Source organism: Benincasa hispida, chromosome 8 (assembly GCF_027475165.1).
Source record: "Benincasa hispida cultivar pf3 chromosome 8, pf3_genome.v1.1, whole genome shotgun sequence".
Lineage (NCBI taxonomy): Eukaryota > Viridiplantae > Streptophyta > Magnoliopsida > Cucurbitales > Cucurbitaceae > Benincasa > Benincasa hispida.
The window spans coordinates 13160880-13187925 of record NC_143485.1 but is presented as its reverse complement, the minus strand read 5'-3'; the positions used below and the strand labels follow the sequence as shown (position 1 = coordinate 13187925).

At 37.4% G+C, this 27046-nt stretch overlaps 1 protein-coding gene across 2 annotated transcripts in view; it reads right to left on the bottom strand.

The window, feature by feature from the left end:
• NRPC1 (nuclear RNA polymerase C1) overlaps positions 1-11776 on the bottom strand; it is a 46620-nt gene extending 34844 nt beyond the window's left edge. The window contains exons 1-4 of one of the 2 annotated variants that reach the window (XR_016531199.1): positions 11219-11610; positions 11010-11139; positions 6341-6490; positions 6073-6250 (exon numbers count right to left, since the gene is read on the bottom strand). Coding sequence is in view for 1 of the 2 variants with exons in the window: in XM_039038390.2 (XP_038894318.1) it covers positions 6073-6250; positions 6341-6490; positions 11010-11139; positions 11219-11292 (532 nt within the window). In the remaining variant the exon portion in view is untranslated. Of the gene's footprint in view, positions 1-6072; positions 6251-6340; positions 6491-11009; positions 11140-11218 lie in introns of both variants that reach the window. The other variant, XM_039038390.2, reaches the window with a different exon arrangement.
• Between the last annotated feature and the right edge of the window lie 15270 nt (positions 11777-27046).

Here is a 27046-nt window from a genome sequence, read left to right as displayed (position 1 = left end):
ATCAGATCACATATTACTTGCAAGTGAGGAAGTAAAATACAGCAGAATTCCAAGAGGTTTACAAACTTCTCACTTCCCAAGACTTCAATCATACTCATTTCCATCCAAGAACATTTTGTGAATCCCCTAAACTATTAGTGTTTTTTGGTTCAATCAGTAAATATTTTCTAAAAACAAAACATACAAATTGAAAGTCAATGAAAAGATTTTTTTTTAACAAGCACCAAAATTTTCATTAAATTAATTAGGTCTAATACTCAAAGGCATCCCAAAAGGGGGGCGAGACAGAGAATAATGAAAGAGAAAGGGGAACTAAGTAGAAGATACGGAATTTTATGCAAAAAATGAACCAGTCAGGTTTTTTAAAACTTTGAATAAAGGATTAGATCAGTCAAAGCATATGAAAAACAAGATATATCCCATCATGGATAGCAATAACCTCTACCACTCTAACACCTAAAAGGAGGTAGACAGCACTGGGGCCAACTTTTCATTCCGTTGGCCTGGCACCAAAGACTAGCAGTAAGGGTGCAGAGGCAGAACGTGTCCTCAATTTGATGTGTAGCTATTGAAATTACTAATCGAGGGTTTTAATCATGGCCTTAAGTTACTATTATGTCTGTTATTGTTGTTTAATTCACATATTTATTAGCTAGTTATTTTTAGCCTTCACCGAGCCTGTAATATTTCAATTTTAGCCTCATCCTCCCCTCCTTTTGTATCATTCTCTTTGATGATGAATGTTATGTTTCTTATAAAAATAAATATGTTTAACTTTCTTAGTTTATTGTTGTCATTGGTTTAGTTACGGTTGCCAATGACACTAAATCTGGTTTGTAGCCTTATTTCTCTTGAAAAAGAAACAAAGTTTTTCAGTGATATAATGAAAAAAGATTAGTACTCAAATTACGGTTTGTAGCCTTATTTAGGGGTCCCTAGCTTGTAACTGAGGCATTATTCAATACACAAACTAGGTTCAAGAATCCTCCAAGATTTTCGTACACTACATGCTTGTCTTCAAAATCTTTTATGGTTTGTTGGGTCACTATCCAACATCTTAAGGTCATTCACAAGAGCGTTGTGTTTTTTTTATATCCGTGAGGGTCTGAGCAAGCTTACGCGCACCTCGACTAATCTCACGAGACATGCTGAGATTGACTTTGTGTTAAGGTTTGTTTTCAGGGTAGCTCACCATATGTATGCGATGCCCTCTTATCCATATCTAGTGATCTCATATAGTCCTTTATGGCCCTGGCCTGTAAAGGTTCTGGAATTCCATCTGACGTTGGGGGTTTCGGTGACCCTACAACATTTGAGTGTCAAGGAAACTCGTAGGAAATTAATTCCTAGGTAGAAGGCCACCCTAGATTGAACCACAATAAGGTGGTTTGTGGCCTGCCATGTGTCACAATCGCACCTTCGTAAGGGTCTCCGGTGATTGTGCGGCACTTGTTTCCGCCCTCGAACAAGTCAGCCAATCCAAATCCAAATAGCCAATGGCATAATGGGCGTTTCAAACAACCTCCGGGTTCTTCAGAAAAGGTTTTTAGAAAACGGGTTTAGAGGAAAAGGTTTTCGCAAACGTTTGAAAGCATGTGTAAACAATGAACATTAGTCATACAGCTAGAAAGCAATAAGCAACAACACAACTTTATAGCATACAACTCGCTAGTATGAGGATACGACGATTAGTTTTACCCCCATATAGTGCATTTTGAACAAAAATACATCTGTCATCCTTGCATATGGAAACGGGCGAGTGGTCACACATTAAGAAAAGTACATAGAAAGCAAACTACCTAGCAAAAGGAAATACATAAGATGAAAGCATAGTAAAAAGAGGTGGAGGCAGACATGCGGCCATGAGCAACACGCTCTGGACAAGCATAGACCGAGGTGGAGGCAGACATGCGGCCATGAGCAACACGCTCTGGACAAGCATGACCGGGTCCCCCACTCAATTGGTTGACGTTCTTGTCAACCGACTCTGCTCGAACTCAGCAAATTGTTGAGCAGTTGCCTTGAGGACTTCTGCGCGCTCCCAACGAACTTCTCTGTCTTGGAGGGCTTTCCACCTCTCCAGGAACTCTTCCCGGCTTGGTCCTGGTCTTCCAACTTTGTCACTTCTCCCAGCAAGTCTTTCATTGACTTCTTCCTCTGTCATTCTCTTCGTCGTGCCAGTCGGACGGGTCACCACCCTACATCGCTCCTTAGCATGGTCGAGATGACAGGGTTTCAATCTACTTACGTGGATGACGGGATGAATCTCCATCCATAATGGTAACTGCACCCAATAAGAGGCTTTCCCAACCCTTTCGATGACTTCCACCGATCCTCTAAAGTTGCTCACGAGGCAACGTTCTCTTTGTCCTCGACTTCGAAAATGTCCTAGGCACATGTTTACCCGAACCTTGTCCCCGGGTAGGAACTCTCGGTTTCTAAGCTTCCTTCTTCTTCTTCTCCTCCTCTTTAGAGGCAGGGACTTGTGTGAACTATCCGGCTCGACAACACGACACTTCTCCAAGGCACATAGAATGTCTTAAAGGGCCTTCTCTTCCGTGGTTTCAACTGGCTCATGGGTAAGGGCCTTCTCCAACTAGAGGGCCGAGATCATCTTTATCCCTTTCGGTTGTTTAATCCCGACATGCACAACGATGAGCATGGACCCTGTGATCACTAAACATTTGGCGAGGGGTATCGGTATTACCTTATGTTCAAGCAAGAACTCCATCCCCAACACCACGTCAAAATCATCCATTTTAACGATCACGAAATCGGCAGGGTCACTCTAACCCCCCAACTTCACGACTGTTCTCTTCGCCATTCCTGTAATTGACAAGGCCACAGAGTTCACAGCTCTCATTTTACCTGCGCCTCCTTCCCAACGGAGATTCACCGTCTGGCTTCTATTTCGGACATAAAATTATGGGTAGCTCCCGAGTCGACCAAGATACTTTTGACCGATCTATGGTTGACCCAAGATCTGCGTACATCAGCCCGCCCCTTTGGGGCTCATTTGTTTCTACCGTATTCTTCTGGAGGGCAGCTAAAAATCTTAGGGCCTCGACTCGCAGGGTCTCATCTTCCACGACTTGTACATTCTCGTCCTCCACCTGAACAACTTTGCCTTTCCAGTCCGAGGCTAATGAGGCTTGAAAAGCATTAAAGGCTACTTGTTTCGAACGTTCGCTCGCCTTGTGTTGTCCTTTGCATATATAACAGGAAAGGGGCCGATAGAAATTCTGTTGATTCTGCCCCCGCCACGTATTTCCAGTTGTCTACTGAAGTGGTTTTTCATCCCCACCAGTGTCTCTCTCTCCCCCACTATTCCTCTATGGACTCGAACCGTTGCTCTTTCTCCCTCTATTAGGGGATCTCGAGTGTTACCTCATCTCTTAAGATTCATCGATTAAGTCGAACAATCGTTCAACAGCTTAAGCGGTTGGGAGATCCTGTATTCTCTGTTCATACAGTTTTGTCTTTGCCCACAGTTTCAGACCTTCGACAAAACAGAAAACTGTCTTTTTCGGACATATCTCTTATGTCCAACATCAACCCAACAAATTGTTTCACATAGTCCCTAATGGTGCCAATATGTTTCAATTCCCGTAATTTACATCTTGCCAAAATCTCAACATTCTCGGGGAAGAACTGAGAACATAACTCTTGTTTCAGTCTTTCCCACGTGTCGATGGTGCACCGACCCTCTTAGACGTCCATGAAACGGGACCTCCACCATAACTTGGCATCCTCTGCTAGATGCATCGTCGCTAGGGTGATCTTCACCTCTTCAGTCGCTGTGTTCGTAGCTCTGAAATACTGATCCATGTCAAAGATAAAATTTTCTAGCGTTTTCGCATCGCGAACCCCATAGAAAGACTTAGGCTCGAGTACCTTTACTCTATTCAATTGGACTGCACCCCTAATTGGGGCTTGATTTCCCACCGCTCTCATGGTGAGGTTAACTCTTGCACTAATGTCCGCAATCTCTGCCCGGATGACATCAATGGTGGCTCAAAAGTCCTCGGACAATTCAGTCACCATCTGAATTATCGCTTTCTGCGAGTTGTCTAGTTTTTTGACACGCTCTTCCATAAGGGCAACAGAACCCGGCGAACCATCCCCATGCTCGAGAGGCCCACTTCTCGTAGCTTTTGCCTCTAGGGTTTCAACCCTTGTCAACAATTCCCGGACGGGCATCCCGTCTAAACGGCCAGCCACCGCATCAATTTCATCGGTCTTGTCAATGACTTCTTGTAAATGAGTTTTTAGGAACCGAACCTGATCAGGAACTTCTATTAGATAGAGCATTTGCTCTTCTATCTCGACCAATCGGTCAACATGGGACTTGCCCAACTGCTTTGTAGCAAACATGATCACAGCTTCTCAAATCCGCAAGCCGACTTGGCTCTGATACCAACTGTCACAATTGCACCTTCGTAAGGGTCTCGAGGTGATTGTGCAACACTTGTTCTCACCCTCAAACAAGTCAGCCAATCCAAATACAAATAGCCAATGGCACAATGAGCGTTTCAAACAACCTCCACCCCCATTATTTAGAAAAGGTTTTAGAAAACGGGTTTAGAGGAAAAGGTTTTCGTAAACATTTGAAAGCATGTGTAAACAATGAACATTAGTCGTACAGCTAGAAAACAATAAGCAACAACACAACTTTATAGCATACAACTCACTAGTATGAAAATATGACAATTAGTCTTACCCCCATATACTGCATTCTGAACAAAATACATTTGTCACCCTTGCATATGGAAACGGGCGAGCGGTCACACACTAAGAAAAGTACGTAGAAAGCAAACTACCTAGCAAAAGGAAATACATAAGATGAAAGCATAGTAAAAAGAGGTGGAGGCGGACATGCGGCCATGGGCAACACGCCCTGGACAAGCATGACCATGACACCATGCATCAACTGCAAGGGAATGATTTTAGTGGTAACACGGTATAAGGTGTTTTACCAATATTCTACCCAAGTCTCTCATTTAATGTCTTGATTTCTTAGAAGCAAAGCATCCCAAGTATGTCTATATCAACAACGTCATACAGACAGCCATTGTGCTCTGCTTAAGATAAGTCCCTTGCGACTTGACTAGCTCTGGCAAGAATATACACATGAAAGCAGTGAAAGTGGTCTCGACAAAATACTCCATGTCTCCTTATTCCCTCTAATAAGGAAGCAATGTAGCTTCGGCTCCTCCTTTCAACACAGAAATTAGCCATCCCTTCCACCAATAGTAAATAGCAATGAAGTCCATAATAACAATTCCCAATAAATTCTCAACCCACTTTCACAAATGTAATTTGACTTCCATTATGTTCTCCATTATCTACTCACCAGTCTCCACATGCTTCCCAGATAGAGCTTTGATACCAATATTGATAAAACTCACGAAAGAAAGAAATTTGGGATTATGCAGATGTATGTAATCTCCTCACTTCCCAAGGTTTCCCATATCCATTTTTCTAATCTCTCATAACACTACTTATATCCTACCTTCCAAAAACATTCTCCAAGACCTTCACTTCCTAGCATAAGTTAGGCAAAGTGGAGATCTCTCAAGCCCAATCACGAGAGTCAGCATTGGTTTAGCCTAAATGACAAAGGAGAGAATTCAACAAGAAATTTAACCCAAAGGGTTTTATTATGTTTCAAGCAAGTAATACAAGAGACTACCCCTTTAAACAGAGCACAATTACAAGCCCTTTATGATGTGTAATTCAACAAAACTATAAGAACATATGAAAACAAAGTGAATTGCCAAAAATGAACACTACTGTTCCCAAAAATGAAAAACCACTGCATCATACAAGAACACATGAAAACAAAGTGAATTGCCCATTTTATAACCAGGTTCCCAATCATGCATGCACATTTGCAAAAGTTTTACAGTTGAAGATGAATTCCCTTGTCTTAAGACAATTTAGGTAACAAATAATAGAAGTATCTAAGGAGGAGAGAAGTCTGCGAAGTAGAGGTGAATAAATTATAAATAACATATAAATGGGAACAGCTCGAGTATACATCAAAATAAAAGATGAAACTGAAACCCAAACCATTTAAATATCCACATCTGGAGCACTTCGTGCTTTTATTGCCAGTTGTCAAGGTAGAACACTTCTTTATGATTTTTTTCACAAGATCAGACTTCCGCAGGGGTTCCAATTTAGGATTTCTTATCTTCCTCAAGAAATCTTTATAAAGCTTCTCTTCCAAAAGTATACGAGAACATGACTGTAAAGAAACTTCTAGACATGAGAAATAATGTTCCAAGAAAATACACACTAACTCAGGGAAAAAGCAAATAACTTGTCTGTTCAATACCTTGCAAATGCACTTTAGTATTTCCAATATTGTAGTAAAGTAACCAACATTAAAAACAGGGAGAGCGAGACTCAAGTATCCATAATGTCCTGGGCAGTCACCAAAATTGGCATGGCATGTAGTACATTTACAGCCCTTATTAGCAGGCCCCTGAAACACAATCCCAAGAGAAAAGGCAAACATTTAGTACAATATTTTTCTGGTAAAATAATAGGCAGAGAATGAAATATTCAATAGAGAAATTTGCATTCATGGCCCCAGCATCAACCAAAAACCTTTTAGGACAGATGATGGTAAGTTCAAGTTTTCTTTAAGAAGGACAGACTTCCATTAGTGAAAAAATGAAACAGTCAAAAGGTAGGAGGAAGATCAATCCCCCATTTAAGGTCTAAATTAATCAAAAAATTGTAATTATAAAAATCTCCATCGACATGGTTTGTTGGGCCGGTGGCAGGGGAGATGGGGGTGGGAAGGGGGTGGGAAGGGGGTGGGAAGGGGGTCGGGAGAAGGGGGCGTCATAGAGTGAGTCCTGCTCTTCAAACTTCATTCAAGCCGATGTCTAGCTAAAGATGATATCTGTCTCCAATTCAAACCCATGGGAAGAAATAGTGGCTTACCTTCCCTGCAAAAAAGATCATCAAAGAAGCCCAAAATTTCTGACTCAATAGCTGCCAGCTGGTTTATTAATTTAAATTCTCTCTGAGCATTCATCATCTCTTAAATAACTGATTTTCTCCTCTTCTGCAAGAAATCTATGGAAAAAAAAGCTTGTGTTCTCATCCCCTCCTTTTTTTTCCTTTTTTTTTCTATTTTTCTTTTCTTTTCTTTTCTTTTCTTTTCTTTTCTCTCTCTCTCTCTCTCTCTTTTTGATAAAGTTCCATACTTCCATTGAGAAAAAAAAAATGAAATAGTACAACTGTACAAGGGCATATAAAAAAACTATAACTTGCACTTCCTTTTTTTTGGATAGGAAACTATAGCTCACACTTTCAGTGTGTTCTCATCCCCTCCTTAAGCCAATGGACCTTTTAGACTTTTCTGAACCCTAAAAAAGTCTTTCTTTCTTTGCTTAAAATATTTGACATTCAAGGGACACTTCCAACGTCGAGCAGAAGCTTGCTCTACCCACATCATAAGATTCCTTTAAAGTTTAATAAATAATGAGAATCCTTTATTTTAAAAGACAGATTTCCTAGATTATCTGGCCTTGTTGATGATTTAGATGCATCGGTTTTCTCTTATCAGGATGTTGCCACACTTTCTTGTTATTTTATATTCTGATGACCTCTAAAAGATGATGAAATGGAGGACTTCCAAGAACTATTAGCAAGCCTATCTTCTTTTTTTCTCTCTATAAAAAGAACGACTTTAGTTGAGAAAAAATGAAAGAATAAATGGGCATAAAAAAAACAAGCTCGCAAAAAATGGGAGCTCCCTTTACAAGAAGGCACTCCAACATGCCTATAGTATAATTACACAAGATCTTCGAGATCGAAGCCCACAAAGAAACGTGAAAACAAACAAGAGACCAAACATCCAAAGGATCCTTATCCACTCCCCTAAACACTCTACTATTTTGCTCACCCCATAAAACCCGTAAATAACGCACACCCCCACACACCATAAAAAACGGCCTTTCTCCTCAAAAGACGGATTGAGGAGGAATTCCTCAACCATGTCACGTCTTTGTAACGAGTATACATCATCCCAAACATCTGGAAAAAAGAATCCCTAACACGACTCACATAATCACAGCGCCAGAGAATATAGTCTAAATTTTCCTCCACCTTTCGACACAGAATACAACAATAAGGCCCAGCCAGAGAATATTAGCAAGTCTATTTATGTAAGAAGAATGGAGTTAATTGGGTAATTGGGTAATATTCTAGATTAATTCCCTTTTTACCCCCACTTGTAATAAATTTCTATGAATAGGAGTCTTCCCCCTCATGTATGTACAATGAATAAATACTTTTTCCTTCAAGAGTTCTCAAGATTCATAGTCTACATCAAATTGCTACCAGAGCGCCTTCGTGAAAGGGCCTAATGGTCGTCAAGAACACCAACAAGAATCCCGATCTTCCTATCATAGATGCGGCAGCATCATCTCCTTCCCAAGTGATTGACCGCCGGCTATCCCTAGTAGATGACTCTTTGGGTGATGTGAAGGTTAGCCTTTTAGAAGTCCAAACTAATGTAGTTGGAATTTTTTTCAACCTTGGTCAGAATACAACGAGCTTTCGATCATCTCAGTCAATAAGTGGGTCGACTATCTACAACCCACCCCGCAACCAAGACCCAACCATTAATACCCTCCCAAGACCTCAAGATCAGGAAGGTAATAATTCCCATGTCCAAGAACGTGCTATTATCCTTTAAGAACGTCAAGGTATTCAACCACGTTTCCAAGAACATGCAATATTTGGCAAGATCTCCAAGATGGAAGAAGACAACCCAGAAAACAAAGACTTCCTGATATTCATCCTATTAATGCGGCCAGAAACCAAGAAGTTGAGCATTTCCATCCAAGAGTAGCCAATGTTGATTTGCCACACGTGAACTTCAACCAAGGTACAGGGGTCAAAATCAACTTCCAACACATCCCATGTGCCAACAACAAAACTTTCCTCTCAATCATTTTATTCAAATTCTTCGGATGATGAAATCATGGGCAACCAATTTCAAGATTATCAAATTCAATATCCCCATTTTCAAGAAACTTATCCAACTTATCATAATGATCAACAACATCACCCACCGTTTAGACATAATAACCAAGACTATCAAGATTGGCAAACCAAAATGTGAATCGTCAATCTTGGCACCAAGATTTGGATTACAGAATGAAAATTGATTTGCCTCATTACAATGGCTGAATGAACAATGAATTTTTTTGATTGGGTTAAGAATGTAGAGAGCTTCTTTAACTACATGAGAACACCCGAAGATAGAAAGGTCATGTTGGTTTCCTTTAAACTTCAAAATAGTGCTTCGGCTTGGTGGGATCAAGTGCAAAACAAAAGACAAATGTTTGGAAAACGGCCTATTCAGAGTTGGCCAAAAATGCTCCATGTGATGAAGAAAAGACTTGACGAACTTAATAGAAATTTTATGTCTTGGATTTACCTCTTTGATCATAATTTTTTTATTCAAGATGTAGGAGGTTAGATTGGTCATACTCCGTTGTACGAGTTTATATTATTTCTTGATTATTTAATTTTTTTCAAATAAAAAAAACTCAAGGACAAGTTTTCTTTTTGGAGGGGTAGAATGATGTAAGAAGAATGGGTTAATTGGGTAATTGGGTAATATTCTAGATTAATTCCCTTTTTACCCCCACTTGTAATAGAACTCTACAAATAGGAGCCTTCACCCTCATGTATATACAATGAATAATACTTTTTCCTTTCAAAATTCTCCAAGATTTGTAGTCTATATCACCTATCTTCAACTTTACTCTCAAATTTGGAAGACAGTTGCAGTTGACTTTGGTCTTTGAAGCCATTGGGATTATATTCAGTGAAGTCTTTATCTAATCATTTAAATTATTCACCTCCCATTGACAAACTTTTATATGCAGCTTTATGGAAGTCAGAGTCCCAGGAAAATATCCTTATTTGGATTATGGTCAATGGAAGCTTGAACACATCAAAGATTTTCTACAAAAGAAGCTTGCAAGCATTATTGCCATCGGAATGTCCTTTATGTTTCAAGGACAGAGAACGTCTCATTGCTCTTACTCTCAATGCTACTGAGTTTATTTTTCTTTTGATATCCATGAGTGTCCAAACCAACTTACGTACACCTCGACTAATCTCACAAGACAACCCACCTGTCCATACAACATTTGAGTATCAGGGAAACCCGTATGGTATTAAATCCTAGGTAGGTGGTCACCATGGATTGAACTCATGACCTCTAAACCCTTTAGCAAGGTCATGCCCCCATATTTACTGCTAGGCCAATCCACGATGGTTTGGTGCTGGTTTAATTTATTTCATTTGTACTATCTCAAGTGGGTCTTTTCCAACCGTTTTGGAGCCATCTCTCAGATTGAAAGTGCATTTAGTGTGGACCAATGCAGTTAAAGGTCTATTGTCTTCATTATGGAACAAAAGAAATCAACCCATTTTCCAAGATTTCCCCCAACCCTTTCTAGGGCATCTAAAGCATATAGAAATTGATTTTCATTCTACATAGATCTATATTAGACAATATCAAACGATTATCCCATACTTTTGCCAATGCACTCTCTATCTTGGGCTAGATAACTTCATTTTCTTTGTGGTAAGATGGGCGTTTTTAATCCTCGTTCCTCGTCTTGAGAGGGAGCATTAGTGTATATAATTTTTTTTTAAAGAAACAAATTTTATTGATGTATGAAATCTACAAAAAGGGACCGGAGAATTACAAAACATTTCCCCATTAGTGTATATAATTAATTGTCTTCGTCGTGAATACCAACTAGATTCAGTCGGTAGTTTGTAATTATAATTGATAAAGCCTGGAAGCTTATTTTCCAAGGTTGTATGAAGAGTGCATTAATCGTGAATGAAATTGAATTTCCTCTCCGGTGTTTTACAACCGTGATAGTAAATAGCAAAGCAAGAAAAAACTACGGTCAATGAGCATGAACCTTCAATCCCCCATGAGAATATAAGAATCGTACCATTCGAGGATCCAACAAGCCGCCATCGATAGGTTTTCGAGTAGTATCATAATATAAACCTTTGTACACCTGAACTTCAGCCATTTTGCTAATTTCAGATCCGGAGAAGGTAGTGAACTGCATGCTCTTGCTGCAGTAAGAGCAAACAAACAAAAATAGACAATCAGAGACTAGTAAAAACAGCTTCTTAATACACAAAGGAAACTTACATTTTACGAGGCCCAACATCCTCAATGTATGGTTGTTTAGTAAACACCAGACCTTCCGCTTGTGCTCTATTCATCTCCGATCAATGAAGAACACAACAACAAGTAGAAAAAAAACAACTAAAAGATTTGAGGAGTCCGGCGGTAAAACGCAGACCCCTGAAGCGTTGTAACTGCGTCCTTCCCCAGTCTCGCCGTCATTCAAATTACTTGAAGAAACTACGCGCAGAATACTTAACGAAGAGACTGGTGGAGCAGCGATGGAGAGTGGAAAAGAGTTTGAATAACAGAGACGGTAGTGAAGGACCAGAGAACTGGCGGGGCATCAGAATGAAGAACCACGAAAGAGAGTGAGCACTGAGCCGAATAAACCAAAGAAAATAGCGACGAGTAACGGTATTGTAGAATGAGCCCTAGGTGGGGATAGTCGGTTTGGCCAACCGGTAACTGGTCGAACCGGACCGGATCGATGACTGTGTTGCCAGCGCTGAGACGGCGGTCTCGCTAGGACCCTGCCGGCGGCGCCGGAGAGAGAGGCGTGAACGAGGGCGGAGGATAGGCAAATTCCCTCCTTTGGAAAAAGAATATTCAGTGTTATATTTAATTAAAACCTTAAACTTTCGTAAATATTTATATCTGACTATTGATTTCTTCAACTAATATGGCGTAAAACTTATAATTTGAATCAATTAAACTCATAAAAGTTTTTCATAAATCAATCAATTTAAACCATTCATTACAATTGTATTTGAAAATCATTCATGCATTAGTTCTCAAACGTGTATAACTTTCTTCAAATGTCAATTTAACAAAATGGACATTAGAGTAAATGTATGGACAATTTTCAAAGAAATTTTTTCTAAAAGTCTAAATTAATTCCTTCATGAACGTTTATAGGTTTAATTGATATAATAATAAGTTCCAACCGAGATTTTTTTAAATGAAAAGTAATTGATGGTGTAAATTACTACATTTACAAAAGTTTAGGGTTTAAATTGATGTAACTCTTAAAGTTATGAGTATTAATTAATTTTTTTTCATTTATTTCAAAAATATATTTTATATATTGTATCAAAATATATATCTTTTTAGTACAATTGGGATAGAAAAATTCAAATCACATAGCTCGTAGTTCTTAATATGTTTGTATGCCAGTTGAGTTATGTTAGCTTTGGCTATATATATATTTTGTATACAACTACATACTTTTGGAGTTAATTTTTAGGTTGATATTAAACAAGTCATTCAACTTTAACAGAGTTTTCAATAGGTTCTTGAACTTTTAATTTTGTGTCTAATAAGTTTTTAATGTTCAAAACTGTATAATAAGTTATAAGTTTGTTATTTTGTATCTAAAGAAGCCTTTAAATTTTCAATTTTATGTCTAATAAATTTTTAACTTTTAAAATTGTGTAATAAGTTATGAAATTTTGATTTTGTATCTAAATAAGCCTTTAAACTTTCAATTTTATGTCTAATAAGTTTTGACATATTTGATTAGCATCGCCCACCCTACATATTGTATATAATTTTTTTAAAAAAAAAAAAATCATGAATCTCTTGGGCACATAATTGAAAATTTAATGTTTATTAGATACAAAATTTAAATTTAAGTTTAATACATTTGTTGATTTTATGAAATGTTGAAATATGAATTGATTTTTTAGGTAACAAAATTGAAAGTTCAGGATCTATTGATATTCTCAAAGTTCAGGAATCTATTAAACACAAAAATTGACAATTTAAATACCTATTAAAAACTTTAAGGTTTAAGGTCACGTTAGACACAAGCATGAAACTATGAAACTTCATGATCTAAATAAAAGTAACATTTTTATTTTTTTTACAAAATACACTTTTGATCCATGAAATTTAAATTTAGGGTGTGTTCATGGAAATGAGCTGAAATGGGAATGAAATCAATTGAAATCATAATTTGCATTTGTGTTGTTTACCTTGGAGTTGTTTGGAATCAAAATCATATTGTTAGTGGGTTTGTGTTTACTTCCATTTGGCATTGAATGAAATATAAAGAATTACCCGACTATCCTTTTAAAATTAAAGCAAGTAATTTTAAAATATAGATAACATGTTAAACTTCTCTTCCTTTCATTTTCTTATATGTTCCTTGATAGCACCGAAAATACGTTATCTTCTTCTTCTTAATTCGGGGTCATTGGTCTATTTAATGAGTTTAATTTATGATTTTACAGGTGTTAGATGTCTAAGAGGTAGAAAGAGGTTTTCAGTACAAAAAGGTATTAAAATGGTCGAAATTGGAGCTTGAATGCATCAAGTGAGAAAGAAGACTAAAGAATTACCAAACTGCCCTAGAGGGAGCGTAGCGATGTTCGACAGAGCGTAGCGCTACGCTCAAAGGCAGTGAGCTTCAGATTCGAGATTGTTGGGTAACATCGTGGTGCTATCTTGTGGCGCCGCAATGCTACAGATTTGTCCACGTGCAATGTAGAGCGCTGCAACGCATGTGATGACCACCCTTCTGTATTGTGCGTCAAGGGCGCCACACTCTGCTATAAATGAAAATTTTGCTCAATTTGAATGGGGATCACGTTGTTTTTCCTCTTCCATACCTATTTTCTTCTCCTCTCCACTACAAACACTGGTTTTTTGCCATTTTAGTCATCTTGGAGCTTGATTCTTGTATTTTGAGGATGATTAGAGGCTAAGGTAACTCTTCTAGCTTAGGTTTGATAGTTTCCCCTTTCTTAGGTTATTTGTGAGACTTTTTCTTCGTTTGCATTGTTCATAATCTCTTGTTTAAGGACTTCTACACTAAATATTCTAAATATGAATGATATTTTCATGTATTGATTGACAACTAATGCCTGTTGATGTTATTCCGTGCTTGGACTTATCATTGATTAAGGTAATAAATCACAAGATAGTGGTCAACCAACAAAGTTGGGGGTGACAAACAGAGTGACAACGATCAACTCTGATCATGGATGATTAAGCCAGATATGGTCAAGCAATTGGCCTTACAAATTTCAGTTTATTAGAGGCAACTAGGCATCAAAATTTATTCGCTTTCCTATATTAGTTTTCTTTTATGTAATTTTCCCTTTATCTTTGAGCCTAATTCTTCTAATCGATCTTGTTTTGTTAGGATTGTTGGTGGAGAGGAGCTTGAATCTAGGGAGCAAAATCCTTCTTTCATCCCATGCTTCAGGAAAATTTTCTGATCCCTCTTGTTTTCACTTCTATCATATCGAGGATAATGTGTGTTTTAAAAGTTGGGGGTGTGGTATTCGAATTTGGCGTATCTTTTTCACGATCATATAGTTTGGGATCCTATAGCACTGTCCTCGGACAATGTTGATTGCATGCATGTTCCTTGCTTTGTTGTCTTGTTCCTCACGATGACTAGTTGATGATGTACTATTTTTAATCATGTTTCATGAAGTTAGGTTGGAAGAATGAATTTATGATTTTTAGGCCTTTTTTTTTAATTTTTGTTTCATTTCTCCCATGCATTTTTAGGTTATCTGTCCATCTATTTTGACTAATGATCGCTTAGAATTTTATTGTGAGGTCATAGGTTTATTGTCACTCCAAAAGGCCCCACTGATTAGAGAACGTCTTGCATTATAGGTGGTAATATGATACTGAGGAAGAAAATGTGTGATTTATATGCCTGCTAAAAAAATAAAGAAGAAATAGTCAGCTGACAGGAAAAAAAATTAGGAATTAAAATAATATCAAAAGAAATAAGATAAGAAAATAAACTTGTAATATGTATGCATGACTAGAGATAAAAAGAGTTTCGTGATCAATTAGGACACCCATGGGAAAATAGTGGGTACTGTTCCCTACGGTGGAAATGTTAAAGCTATTGCTCCTAGGTAAAAGAAATGCAAGTTTAGGGATCTCATGTGTATTTCAGGTACCTTGGTTGATATATTATTGTCTTGTGTGTTTTGAGGTTTAATGGTTGTGCTGAAGCAAGAGTAGAGAAAAACGAATCGAGGCTTCATAAGTCTATTCCAGGTTTGCTTGTGCTTAAAATAGGTAGCTTATAACTCATTCATGCGTGAGGAGATTTGAAATGAAATTCCAATTTTATCTTGAATTGATTAAATGTTTATGGATAGCTTAATTGATTGTGAGCATGATTTTGGTTGACTGTTAAGACTAGAGTTGTTGGATTTTATGTCCTAAAACTCATAGTTTGTAAATTAATAAATATATTCTGTTTTGTTTTTCGATAAATTTGTTATTGAAATTGTAATATTGAATCCAATAAACTAAGGTCCTGAGGCTATTTAATGTAGTTTGAAGTTTATGTAGTGACATAAAGGTGGATCAAGTTCAAATATATAGCCAAAATGGTCTATAGTATATGAATAAGGTTGGGCGCCTTATTCTGGGGACACTATGGATGCGGCCCACTTTGTAATTAGTACAAACGATGTGATCCTGAATCGTTCATATAGAGATATGTGAGTGGGGGCATCCTATGTAAAGAGTTTACATAAGACTGAACCATGAAATAGTCACTTTTTACGTTATAAATACTGTTTTATGTATAAGACTGACTATTTCGTTAATTGATGACCTAGGTGACTTAATCTTAATCCTGAGCTAACTATGAACTCCTGTTCACTCATAATTATCTTTAGATCTGCATAGGTGAGGGCAGCTCAATATCGCTGGTTCAATAAGCCTCCCATTTCAAGGGTAAGATCGGGTGGATAGCTGGGAATATAGGGTGCAAGACGGAATTCACTTCTACCCGTTATAGGGACAGTAGATAGGTTGTTCCCTTTAGTACTGAATCCAGGTCTTGAACAAGGGGCCCCACCCTCTCCTTGGCCCGAGAGGGAGTCAGTTTATAGGTTGGACCTTAAACCAATTGTTCATTAGAGGATTAGTGGAACTTAAGAAACAAGATGTAGTCTTGGGGGTAAAACGGTTTTTATGACCCAACTGAGATTACGAACAACCTGTGAAGGATTAACTTACTAATCATGGTTATATCAAATGGACACAAATATATCTATAGTGAGGGGAGTGCAACTACGGGACTTTAGTGGAATGACCCGTTAGTTAACGAATGTTGATTAGCTCTATCTAAAGAGTCTAGCTAGCTAATCTCAGATCGTTGGAGCCCATGATCTATAGGTCCATTAGGTTACCCTACTAGCAACTTAGAACAGTATTATAGAATAATTCGAATTGTTCGAATTAGATAGAGAGAGAGAAACCGACAAGTATATGTGATATAATGGTCGGGTTTTTCAGCTTAGAAATACAACTTTAATATTTAAATGTGATTTAAATATCAAGAATATGAATATGTTCATATTCAGAAGCTCGGAAATAATGAAAATGGTCAAAGTTGTAAAAAGTCAAAGAGTTGTTTTTTGACTTTGAAAATTCAAACTTTGACCGACCTTATATTCAAATGTGATTTGAATTTTGAAAAAAATGAATGCGGATTCATGCTCGGGAGGTCAAAATTAGTCAACACGGATAAAATCATAAAAAGTCAAAATATTGACTTTTTGGTCAAAGTTTGGTCAATTTTGCCCTTTGACTATAGTTAATAGGAAAATCCAAACTTTTGTTGGATAATTGCACTAAAAAAATAGTGGGCTAGGTATTGGCTTATAGTGGAGACATTAATCCCGCTAAGTGAGTGGATTCTAGGTGTTGGGTTTTTGTGAAGTTTTTTCATGCAATTGTTGCATGCCTTTTTTTTTCTATAAATTGGGCTTTTCAATTTAGTTAAAAGACTTTTGCCATTTTGAAAATTAGTTTTTTGATATTTGGGCTGGAAAATTACAACTTTGTGAAAAAACAAAGGAAACATCCAAACCTACTCAAAATTCCATTCCTTATTTTCATCTATTTTCTCTCTCTCGGTTCTCTTCATCCATCGAGTCCCACAACTCAGTTCTGAGTCCAAAGGATAGTAGGTCAACTCTAGTGGTGGTCCAAAAGAGTTCGGGTCGAGATTCAACGAGGAGAAGTGACTTTCGGGAGCTTCAAAGGTAGCATCTCTACACTTTTAATTCACTGTTTTTCCTTCAATTGCATGCTATTTTCATTTAATTTAGAAGCAATTAGAGTGTAATTAGGTCCCAATTCCACTGCGTATGTCTCGTATTCCATCAAAAGTAAGGGAACTTGGTAACTTAGTAAGCTGATCTTTGTGTGATTGTATGTTCTACCTTGGTCGAGGATAATTAAGAATTAAGTTGAGGGTGTTTGACAGCATAAAAAATGTGCCATCTTCCTCTTCTTAATTCGGGGTCGTTGGTCTATTTAACGAGTTTAATTTATGACTTTATAGGTCTCAGGTGTCTTAATCCTGTCTAAGCTGGAAGTATTTAAGTTGACGATTCACGAAACACCTTCTACTTGGGGATTATAACCGAATAATTAAGCGTTGTTAACCCGATTTTATGAGCATGCATTAGTGATGTAAGGTTTTAAAACTAGTTTATCACCTAGACATTAAAGGTTAAATTCAAATACAAATGTTATACTTGAATAATCACCCAGACTTAGGTTATTATATTAGTCAGAATATACCTAAGTAAATGTTTACCCAAAACAAATAGAACACTTCAATTAGAGATTAATAACATATAAGATATGTTGTTCTTAGCTCTCACGTCTTTAAGAGTTCACACAGTGAGATTCATGCTCAGCTTCGTTTCACCTTGGAAGTGACCTCCATTCGGAAAGTGTTTACATGGGTCAATTGTGTGGTGAATAAGGGAAGTAGTTCATAGTAAGTGGGTGAAGGATGTGTGGTGAATAAGGATGTGCGGTCTCTTCCATTAGTTTGGACCATGAGATTCCTATGTTGCGCCTATTTGTTGTTTTTATGTGACCTACGCTAGTCGTTTTACAGTAGCTATCCCTTCGGAGGGTTGTAACATGGGATCAGAAAACTCCAAAAATGGATAGGATTTCTTAGGTCAATGCCCAACCTGACTCTCCAATTCAGTAGCATCGTTGGGTCAACCTCTAATGTCTGAAAATGGAGGGTTACACTTACAAGAATTACTAAATTTTAGTAAGTTCTTGACCGAAAACAATAACTAAATGACTATAGGAATATGAGTTATTATGAAATTAGTATTTAGCATCTATTCTGTTTCACTAAAGTATCGTTGCAAATAAAATAATGAAATTTGAGTACATTTAAAAGCAATTCACTAATAGAATTTGTTTATACTTCAGAGATTACTAGCTCATTAATACAGTTACTGGCTTCTGAAAAACTTAATGGGGACAATTATGCTACATGGAAATCAAACTTGAATACAATACTAGTAATAGATTATCTGAGGTTCATTTTAACTGAGGAATGTCCTCCTAACTGGCTCAGACGAAAACCGAACTGTTCGGGAAGCATATGGCAAGTGAACAAGGGCAAATGAAAAAGCCCTAGCCTATATTCTTGCAAGCATATATGATGTTTTGGTAAAGAAACACGATCGCATGCATACAGCAAAAGAGATTATGGAACCTCTGCGGGGGATGTTTGGACAACCTTCCTTCTCCCTTAGACATGATACCATCAAGTACGTTTATAACTGTCGTATGAAAGAAGGGACCTCTGTTAGAGAACATGTCCTGGACATGATGGTCTATTTCAATGTGGTAGACGTAAACGAAGTTGCCATAGACGAGAAAAAATTAGGTCTGTTTTATTCTAGAGTCTCTTCCGAAGAGCTTCTTACAGTTCCGCAAAAATGTGATGATGAACAAAATAGAATATAACTTGACCACTCTTCTTAATGAGCTTCAGATGTATCAGTCTCTCTTGAAAACTAAGGGATAGGAAGTAGAGGTAAATATTGTCACTGTTGATAGAAGAGGATCGTCCTCTAAGATAACGTCTTACTCTTCTTCTTCTTCTAAAAACAAAATATTGGGATTGGTGTCCTAATTCTCCCAAAGTCTCGTTGTTTTGTAAAGATACACATTGTTCAATGAATAAAATAAGTGTTATAATTCTAGCATTTACTCATATCCAATAAACAAAGCTCCTTGGTTATCTTATGTGAACTTAAGCATGTATATGTGATATACAAGTGGATCATGCCTTAAGTGATAACCTAAATAGGTCTGTAGTATAAGGATTAAGGTGAGATACCTGATCCTGGTGACACTACGGATACGGTCCGCTTTGTAGAAGTTTGCAAGTGTTGTAAACTACTACAGATGGTAGATCCTGACCATTCACGTGAAGACATGTGAACGAAGGTGTCCTATACAAAAAGTTTGCATAAGACCTGGACCACGAGATGACTAAACTCTGTATATAACGTTGTTGATAATAGAGACTTACATCTCACCTAAACGACCATAGGTGACACGACCTCAATCCTGAGTATTTTCGGAACTCCTGCTTTTGAGGGCGATCCTTTGATTAGTACGGATGAGAGTGACCAGATTGCCAACTCAACATGCCTACCTTTTTGGGGACTTGTCTGATCTGGCAGCTGGAAACTCAATCCATAAGATGAAATTCACTTCTTTCCCAAAACAGGGATAAGTAGAAAGATTACTCTCTTAAGGGCTGATTCCGGGGCTTGAACGTAGTGGCCACGACTTCTTTTTGGAAAAGAAGACTCAGTCATAGTAGGACTATGACTTATGTTCATTAGAGGGATCAGTAGTACTTAAGGTGACAGATGTAACTACAGAGGCATAACGGTTATTGGCCCAGCTGTACTTACGAGCGATCTGTGAAGGGTTGTCTCATTGTTGATTGGTTAAGATGGACACATAATATATCTATGATAAGGAGAGTTCAGCTGTCGGTCTTTAGTGGAGTGTCTGGCAGTTAACGGATGGTGGATCCCATGACTAAAGAGTTTAGTCAGTTATTCACGTACCGTTGGAGCTTCGAGCTACAGGTCCATGAGGTCCCATTGGTAGCTTAATAGATTCAGTTGAGGATCAGTCCTTGGTGTTGATTTGAAATGTTCAAATTGACAAGTGGTATTTTGATTATATATCATATAATCGGTATGATGTATGAGATCCATCTAGTGGAGGATTGATGTAAATGAGATTTACATTAAGTACCATGGAATAGAAAAAGAACTATGGTTTATATGTTTCATGAGATGAAATATTAAAACTATAAGTTATAAATATAGTATGATAAGTTGGTTTTATATTTATAATAACATTAATTATTGGACAATTAATTCTTTTTCTTTAATAACCAAGTGAGTGGGTGCTTATTGGATTCATGGTAATCGTGAGTTTAAAAGAAAAGTGGTTTTCCTATTTTGAAGATGATTTACAAACTGTTGAAGTTTTCATAATTTTTTTTTTGAGATTTCTCTCGGCGAAAAAGGGATCTCATGGTAGTTGTCAAGTAAATACGGGTTTACTAAACGACAGCTGGGCGAGCTAAACGATCATGCAGTATTTAATAAACGATCGCATAGTTTACTAGACGATCGCTTACCCAAAGTAAACGATCGTGTAGAGTCTGTAGGTGACAGACCGAGCTAAACGATCGCATAGCTTTTGTTAGACGATCGCTTAGCTTTAGCTAAACGATTGGGCATCGACCTATACGATAGGTCTCCGCCATCTCCCACTTGCCCATTCAAGTACGCGATCGGTGTTTCCTTTTTCGTCTGTCTCATTCCAAGTTCGAACAAAGCCCACCCTTTGGATTCTCACACTGAGAATACCAAGGTCGCCTTGGTGGTGTCAGACTCAACTCGACACCGTCGAGGTTTTCTGGAGGCTATTTGTGGTGCTGTAGAGGCAGTTCGTGTTGCGGACGAGTTCGTGACCGAGGCAATCTTCGAGGACGAGTGCGAAGAGTTCGTGCTGTGTTGCGGTCGTGTAGATCGAGCGTTCGAGGTTGCTATTGTTCGAGCGTTCGTGAGCAAGGAGCGTGGAAACGAGGCGACAAATGTTCATAGAGTTCTTCCTTGTTCATTTGTTGTTCATGTTGTAATTTCTACATTTTAATTATATAACCACTTGTTTGAAGTCGACTGTAAATGTATTGTTCATTCATGATTGTGATTTGGATTTATCTTTCTTCCGTTGCTCATGGAAATTATGAATCTGATTTCCTTCACAAAAGTGTTCAGATGAAAAAGACTAAGAATGCAAGCTCATTTTGAATATTGGATATTAAATTATTTTAATTAATTAAAATAATTTAATATCCAATATTCAAAATGAGCTTGCATATTTAAAATTAATTATTTGAATTAATTTTATTTAAAATTAAATTTTGTGAAAATTCAATTATTAAAATAATTTTTTTTAAAAAAATTAGTTTTAGAAATTGAAATTGAAATTTGAAGTTTGATTTTTAAATTAAAAAATTGGAAAACCCAATTTAGTGGGTTTATCCCACTTTCATCACCCAAAATCTACTAAAAAGACCAAGTAGGTACTTTCCAATTTGTGTGCAATTATATTGCATGAAGAAATGGAATAAAAACTTAGCTTTGGTGCTAAGAATTCTGTCATGTAGCCTTGATTTTTGGTTTTTGTGAAGAACAGAAGTTATTCTTCTCCTAGCAGAAAACCTAGTGGTGTTCTTCATTTTTCCCCCCAAAAATCCAAGCTTATTTGAATCCCACAATTCAATCTAAGGTCTTAGAGAATAGCATGGAAGATCGAGTGGTGGTCTACGGCCATTCGCTTAAATGATTCAAGCTAATTTCGTGAATTGAATAAGTGCTTCAAAGGTATGTTTTCTTAAACCCTCTTTTTCCTTTTGAACATGCTTACTTAGATGCTAAAATTGATTCCGCTAATTGCATGCTAACTCCAACAGACACTTGGATGCATGGTTGGACAAGAGAAAGTAACATTAGATGCAAACCCAAGGGAGATAAGGGTTTAGCCAAGAATAGTAGTATGAACACATAAGGGAGAAAACATATTTGGAGACCAACTTATCATTCCTTGGATGCATAACCATAAGGACTTAGCCTTGATGATCTACTTGGGGGAAAGGAGGAAAATTAACATAATAAGCCTGTTGGACGCATCTTAGGAGAGTTACATTGGGCACATAGCTTAGGAAGTTGACATTGAATGACTACCTTAGAAAGGTACACTGAATGCAAGTGTTCAAAAAAGAAGGTGGGGTGATATTGGCGCATGAATGAAGATCATGTATTGAGAGTAAGGTAGAGATGTATCCACTTGGTAGGTTGCTTAAGGAGGGAGGCTAAGGGATAGTTGATGTTGTAAGGATAGCTTAGGAGCAGGAGGTGGCGAAATAAGAAGAAAATTTGACTTAAGTCAAAATAGGAGGTGGTTGACTATTAGCAAATTAAGAGCAAAGTAAGTCTGGTTTAGCCACCTTAAAAAGGAATTAAGTGTGGCTTAACTTGGAGATGACACTTAATCAAGAGACTAAGTATGAGGTGGAAGCGTAGGAAAAAATTGGTTAAGTATGGGAAGGGTAAGTGACAAGCTTTGTGGTAAAAAAAATTTGGAGATTGATACTTAGACTGAGAAAGCAAGCATATTCATGCTGAGGGCACACAAAGGTAAGGAAAATGGGGAGCTAGCACATAGAGGTTGAACTTGGGCAAGTATAAAAGAGGGAGGGGGGGGAGCTTAGTTCTTCAAACTCATTTGGGAAAATTCATAAATTCTTTAACCAAATTAAAGAGAATTGAGTATGAGAGAGGTCCTTGGGTTGCTATAAAGTTTGAAGGCTTAGAAGGTTGGAAAAACTTGAAGAAAACCAAAAGAGGACAGTGAAAGGGGAAAGCCTATCAGTACTGCCGCCTAGGTCGAGCGCGCCCTGTGTTGGGGTTGGTGCCCTAAATCTCGTAGGGTCTTGAAGTTTTTAATTGTATTGTACAAACATTTTATTTATCTAATAAAATACGTGATGTTTTATTTTACATTTAGTTGCATTAGTCCACAAACCAATAAACTAACATCCAAATTTATCTTGTAGCTTAAACGTGTATGTAGAGACATATAGTGGATCATATTTAAGTGATAACCTAAATGGTCTGTAGTAGTTGGATAAGACTGGATACCTTATCCTAGTGACACTACTAGTACGGCCCATTTTGTAAATGTTACAATTGTTGTAAAGTGCTACAAGGGATCTAATCCTGATCATTTATGTGGAGACACGTGAATGGGGGTATTCTATACAAAGGAGTTTCTATGAGACTGGACCACGAAATATTTAGTCTTATTACATAACATTGTTCATAATAGAGACTTACATTTTACCAGGATGACCATAGGTGACATGACCTGAATGCTGAGTGCGTTGTGAACTCCTGTCTATGAAGGCGATCCTTTGATTTTGTATGGGTGAGATACACGATCGCCGACTCAATAAGCCTACCATTGTAAGGATTCGTCTGATTGTGGAGCTGGGAATACAACTACACAAGAAGGAATTCATTCCTTCCTCAACGTTGGGGTAAGTAGATAAATTGCTCTCTTAAGGCCTAATTCCGGAGCTTGAACAATGTGGCACCACACCCTTTCCTGGCTTGAAAAGAATTTGGTCATAGTTGGACTATGATTTATTGTTCATTAGAGGGATCAGTGGTACTTAAGAAGTTAGATGTAACTAAGGGCAAAACGGTAATTTGGGCCAAACTGTACTTACGAGCAATTTATGAAGGGTCGTCGTACTTTTGACTGGTTATATCCAATGGATACAAAAATATATCTATCGTGTGAAGAGTGTAGCTGCCGGTCTTTAGTGGAGTGTTCGACAGTTAGCGGATGGTGAATAATTTAATTAAAAGAGTTTAATTAATTGTTCACATACTGTTGGAGCTTCAAGCTACAAGTCCATGAGGTCCCCTTTGTAGCTCAACGGGAATTAATGAGAATCAATTTTTTTATTAATTTGAATTGTTCAAATTGATTGAGGGGATTAATTATATGTGATATAAGCAACTTAATCTAATATAGAGATGTTCAAAACGACTGAGACTCAAAATAAAAAACAGAAAATTTCTTCTAATGCCTATCTTTGGCACTTTAGACTTGGTCACATTAATCTCAACAGAATTGAGAGATTAGTAAAAAAACGATCATCTAAGTCAATTAGAAGATAGTTCTTTACCTTCATGTGAATCATGTCTTGAGGAAAAATGAAAAAAAGATTTTTTTCTGACAAAGATCTTCGTGCCAAAGAGCCTCTCGAACTAATACATTCAAACCTATGTGGTCTGATGAATGTAAAAGCACGAGGAGGCTATCTGTATTTTGTCAATTTTGTAGATGATTACTCAAGATATGGCTATATTTACTTAATCAGTCATAAGTCTGAAACTCTTGAAAAGTTCAAAGAATTTTAGACCGAGATAGAAAATTTGTTAAGTAAAAGAATTAAAACACTTCAATCTTCCAAAACTATCTAGTAGATCATGGAATTCAATCCCAGCTCACAGCACCTGGAACACCACAATAAAACAATGTTGCAGAAAGGAGAAATCGAACCTTGTTAGACATGGTCTGATCAATGATGAGTTATGCTCAGTTACCTCAATCCTTTTAAGGGTTTGCAATACAGACTGTCGTATATATTCTAAACGTTGTTCCTTCAAAAAGTGTTTCAGAAATACTATACGAATTATGGAAATGACGCAAAACAAGTTTACGTCATTTTCGTATCTGGGGTTGTCCAGCACATGTGTTGGTACAAAATCCTAAGAAATTGGAAACACGTTCGAAATTATGCCTCTTTGTAGGATACCTCAAAAAAACAAAAGGAGGATTGTTCTATGATCCCCAAGAAGACAAAGTATTTGTATCGACAAATGCTACATTCTTGAAAGAAGATCATATAAAAAATCATCTACCTCACAATAAACTAATATTGCAAGAAATGACCAAAGATGCTATAGAAACATCAATAAGAGTTGTTGATCAAGCTGGTCCATCAACAACTGTTGTTGTCCCATCACGTCCATCTCAAGATTTTGAGTATGCCTCGATGTAGTGTGAGGGTTATACAACAACCTGAACACTATATGGGTTTAACAGAAACTCAAAGCATCATACATGATGATGGATTAGAGGATCCATTAACCTTTAAAAAGGTAATAGAATATGTTGACAGGGAACAATGGATAAAAGCCATGGACATTGAAATGGAGTCTAATTACTTCAACTCTGTCTGGGAACTTGTAGATCAACCACATGGGGTTAAAACTATTGGTTGCAAATGGATCTACAAGAGAAAACGAGACCAAACTGGTAAGGTGCAAACCTATAAAGCCAGACTCGTGACAAAAGGTTTTACCCAAAGAGAAGGGGATGATTATGAAGAAACTTTTTCTCCCGTTGCCATGATAAAATCAATTAGAATACTTCTATCCACTGCCACATATTATGACCATGAAATATGGAAAATGGATGTCAAGACAACTTTTCTGAACAAACATCTTAATGAAAGTATTTTTAGTCTCAACCAGAAGGGTACATCAAACAAGGATAAGAGCAAAAAGTCTGTAAGCTTAAACGATCCATTTATGGATTAAAACAAGCTTCAAGATCCTGGAATATAAGATTTGATACTGCGGTCAAATCTTATGGCTTTCAACAGAATGTCGATGAACCTTGTGTATATAAGAAAATAATCAACAAGAATGTAGCATTTTAGTTCTTTATGTTGATGATATCTTGCTCATTGGGAATGAAACAAGCTTTCTTGCTGACATAAAGAGATGGTTAGCAACATAATTCCAAATGAAAGATTTGGGTGATGCTCAATATGTTCTAGGAATACAGATCTTTTGGAATCGAAATAATAGAACCCTAGCATTATCTCTTGTATCTTATATTAACAAGATGTTGTCAAGATATAATATGCAAAATTCCAAAAGAGGTATGTTACCTTTTAGACATGGAATTCATTTGTCAAAGGAACAGTGTCCTAACACCCCAAGATGTTGAGGAAATGACAAGAATTCCATACGCATCTGCAGTTGGGAGTTTGATGTACACAATGCTATGTACACGTCCTGACATATGCTTTGCAGTTGAAATCGTCAGTAGGTTCCAATCCAATCCAGGACACAATCATTGGACTGCTGTAAAAAACATCCTCCAGTATCTAAGAAGAACGAGAGACTATATGCTTGTGTATGAACCTAAGGATTTGATCCTTATCGGATACACTGATTTTGATTTCCAGACTGACATAGATTCCAGAAAATCTACTTCAGGATCAATTTTCACTCTCAATGGATGAGCTATAGTTTGGAGAAACAATGGAAGCAAAATACGTAGCTGCATGTGAAGTCGCTAAATAAGCAGTCTGGCTACGCAAATTCTTGGTAGATTTGGAATTAGTTCCAAATATGCACCTACCTATCACGTTGTATTGTGACAATAGTGGTGTTGTTGCCAACTCGAAAGAGCCAAGGAGTCACAAACGTGGAAAACATATTGAAAGAAAGTACCATCTCATCAGAGAGATAGTACACTGAGGAGACGTGATCGTCACGAAGATAGCTTCTGAAGACAACCTTGCTGATCCATTTACGAAGGCCCTTTCGGCTAAAATGTTCGAGGGCCACCTGGTTGGACTAAGACTCCGAGCAACATAATCTAGGGCAAGTGGGAGAATACCTATGGTATTAGTGATGCCCTAGTTTATTGTATTTTCCCTTGTATTAGTGATGCCCTAGTTTATAGTATTTTCCTTTTAAGTTTCTCAACATTGTATAGTATATATTTGTTCTCATTAGAGTTTTAGTCCAAGTGAGAGATTGTTGGGAATGTCCTAGAACTCGCAGTTCGTAAATTTTGTGTTAAACATTCTATTTATCAATAAAATATTATTGAGTATTTTATTCAATA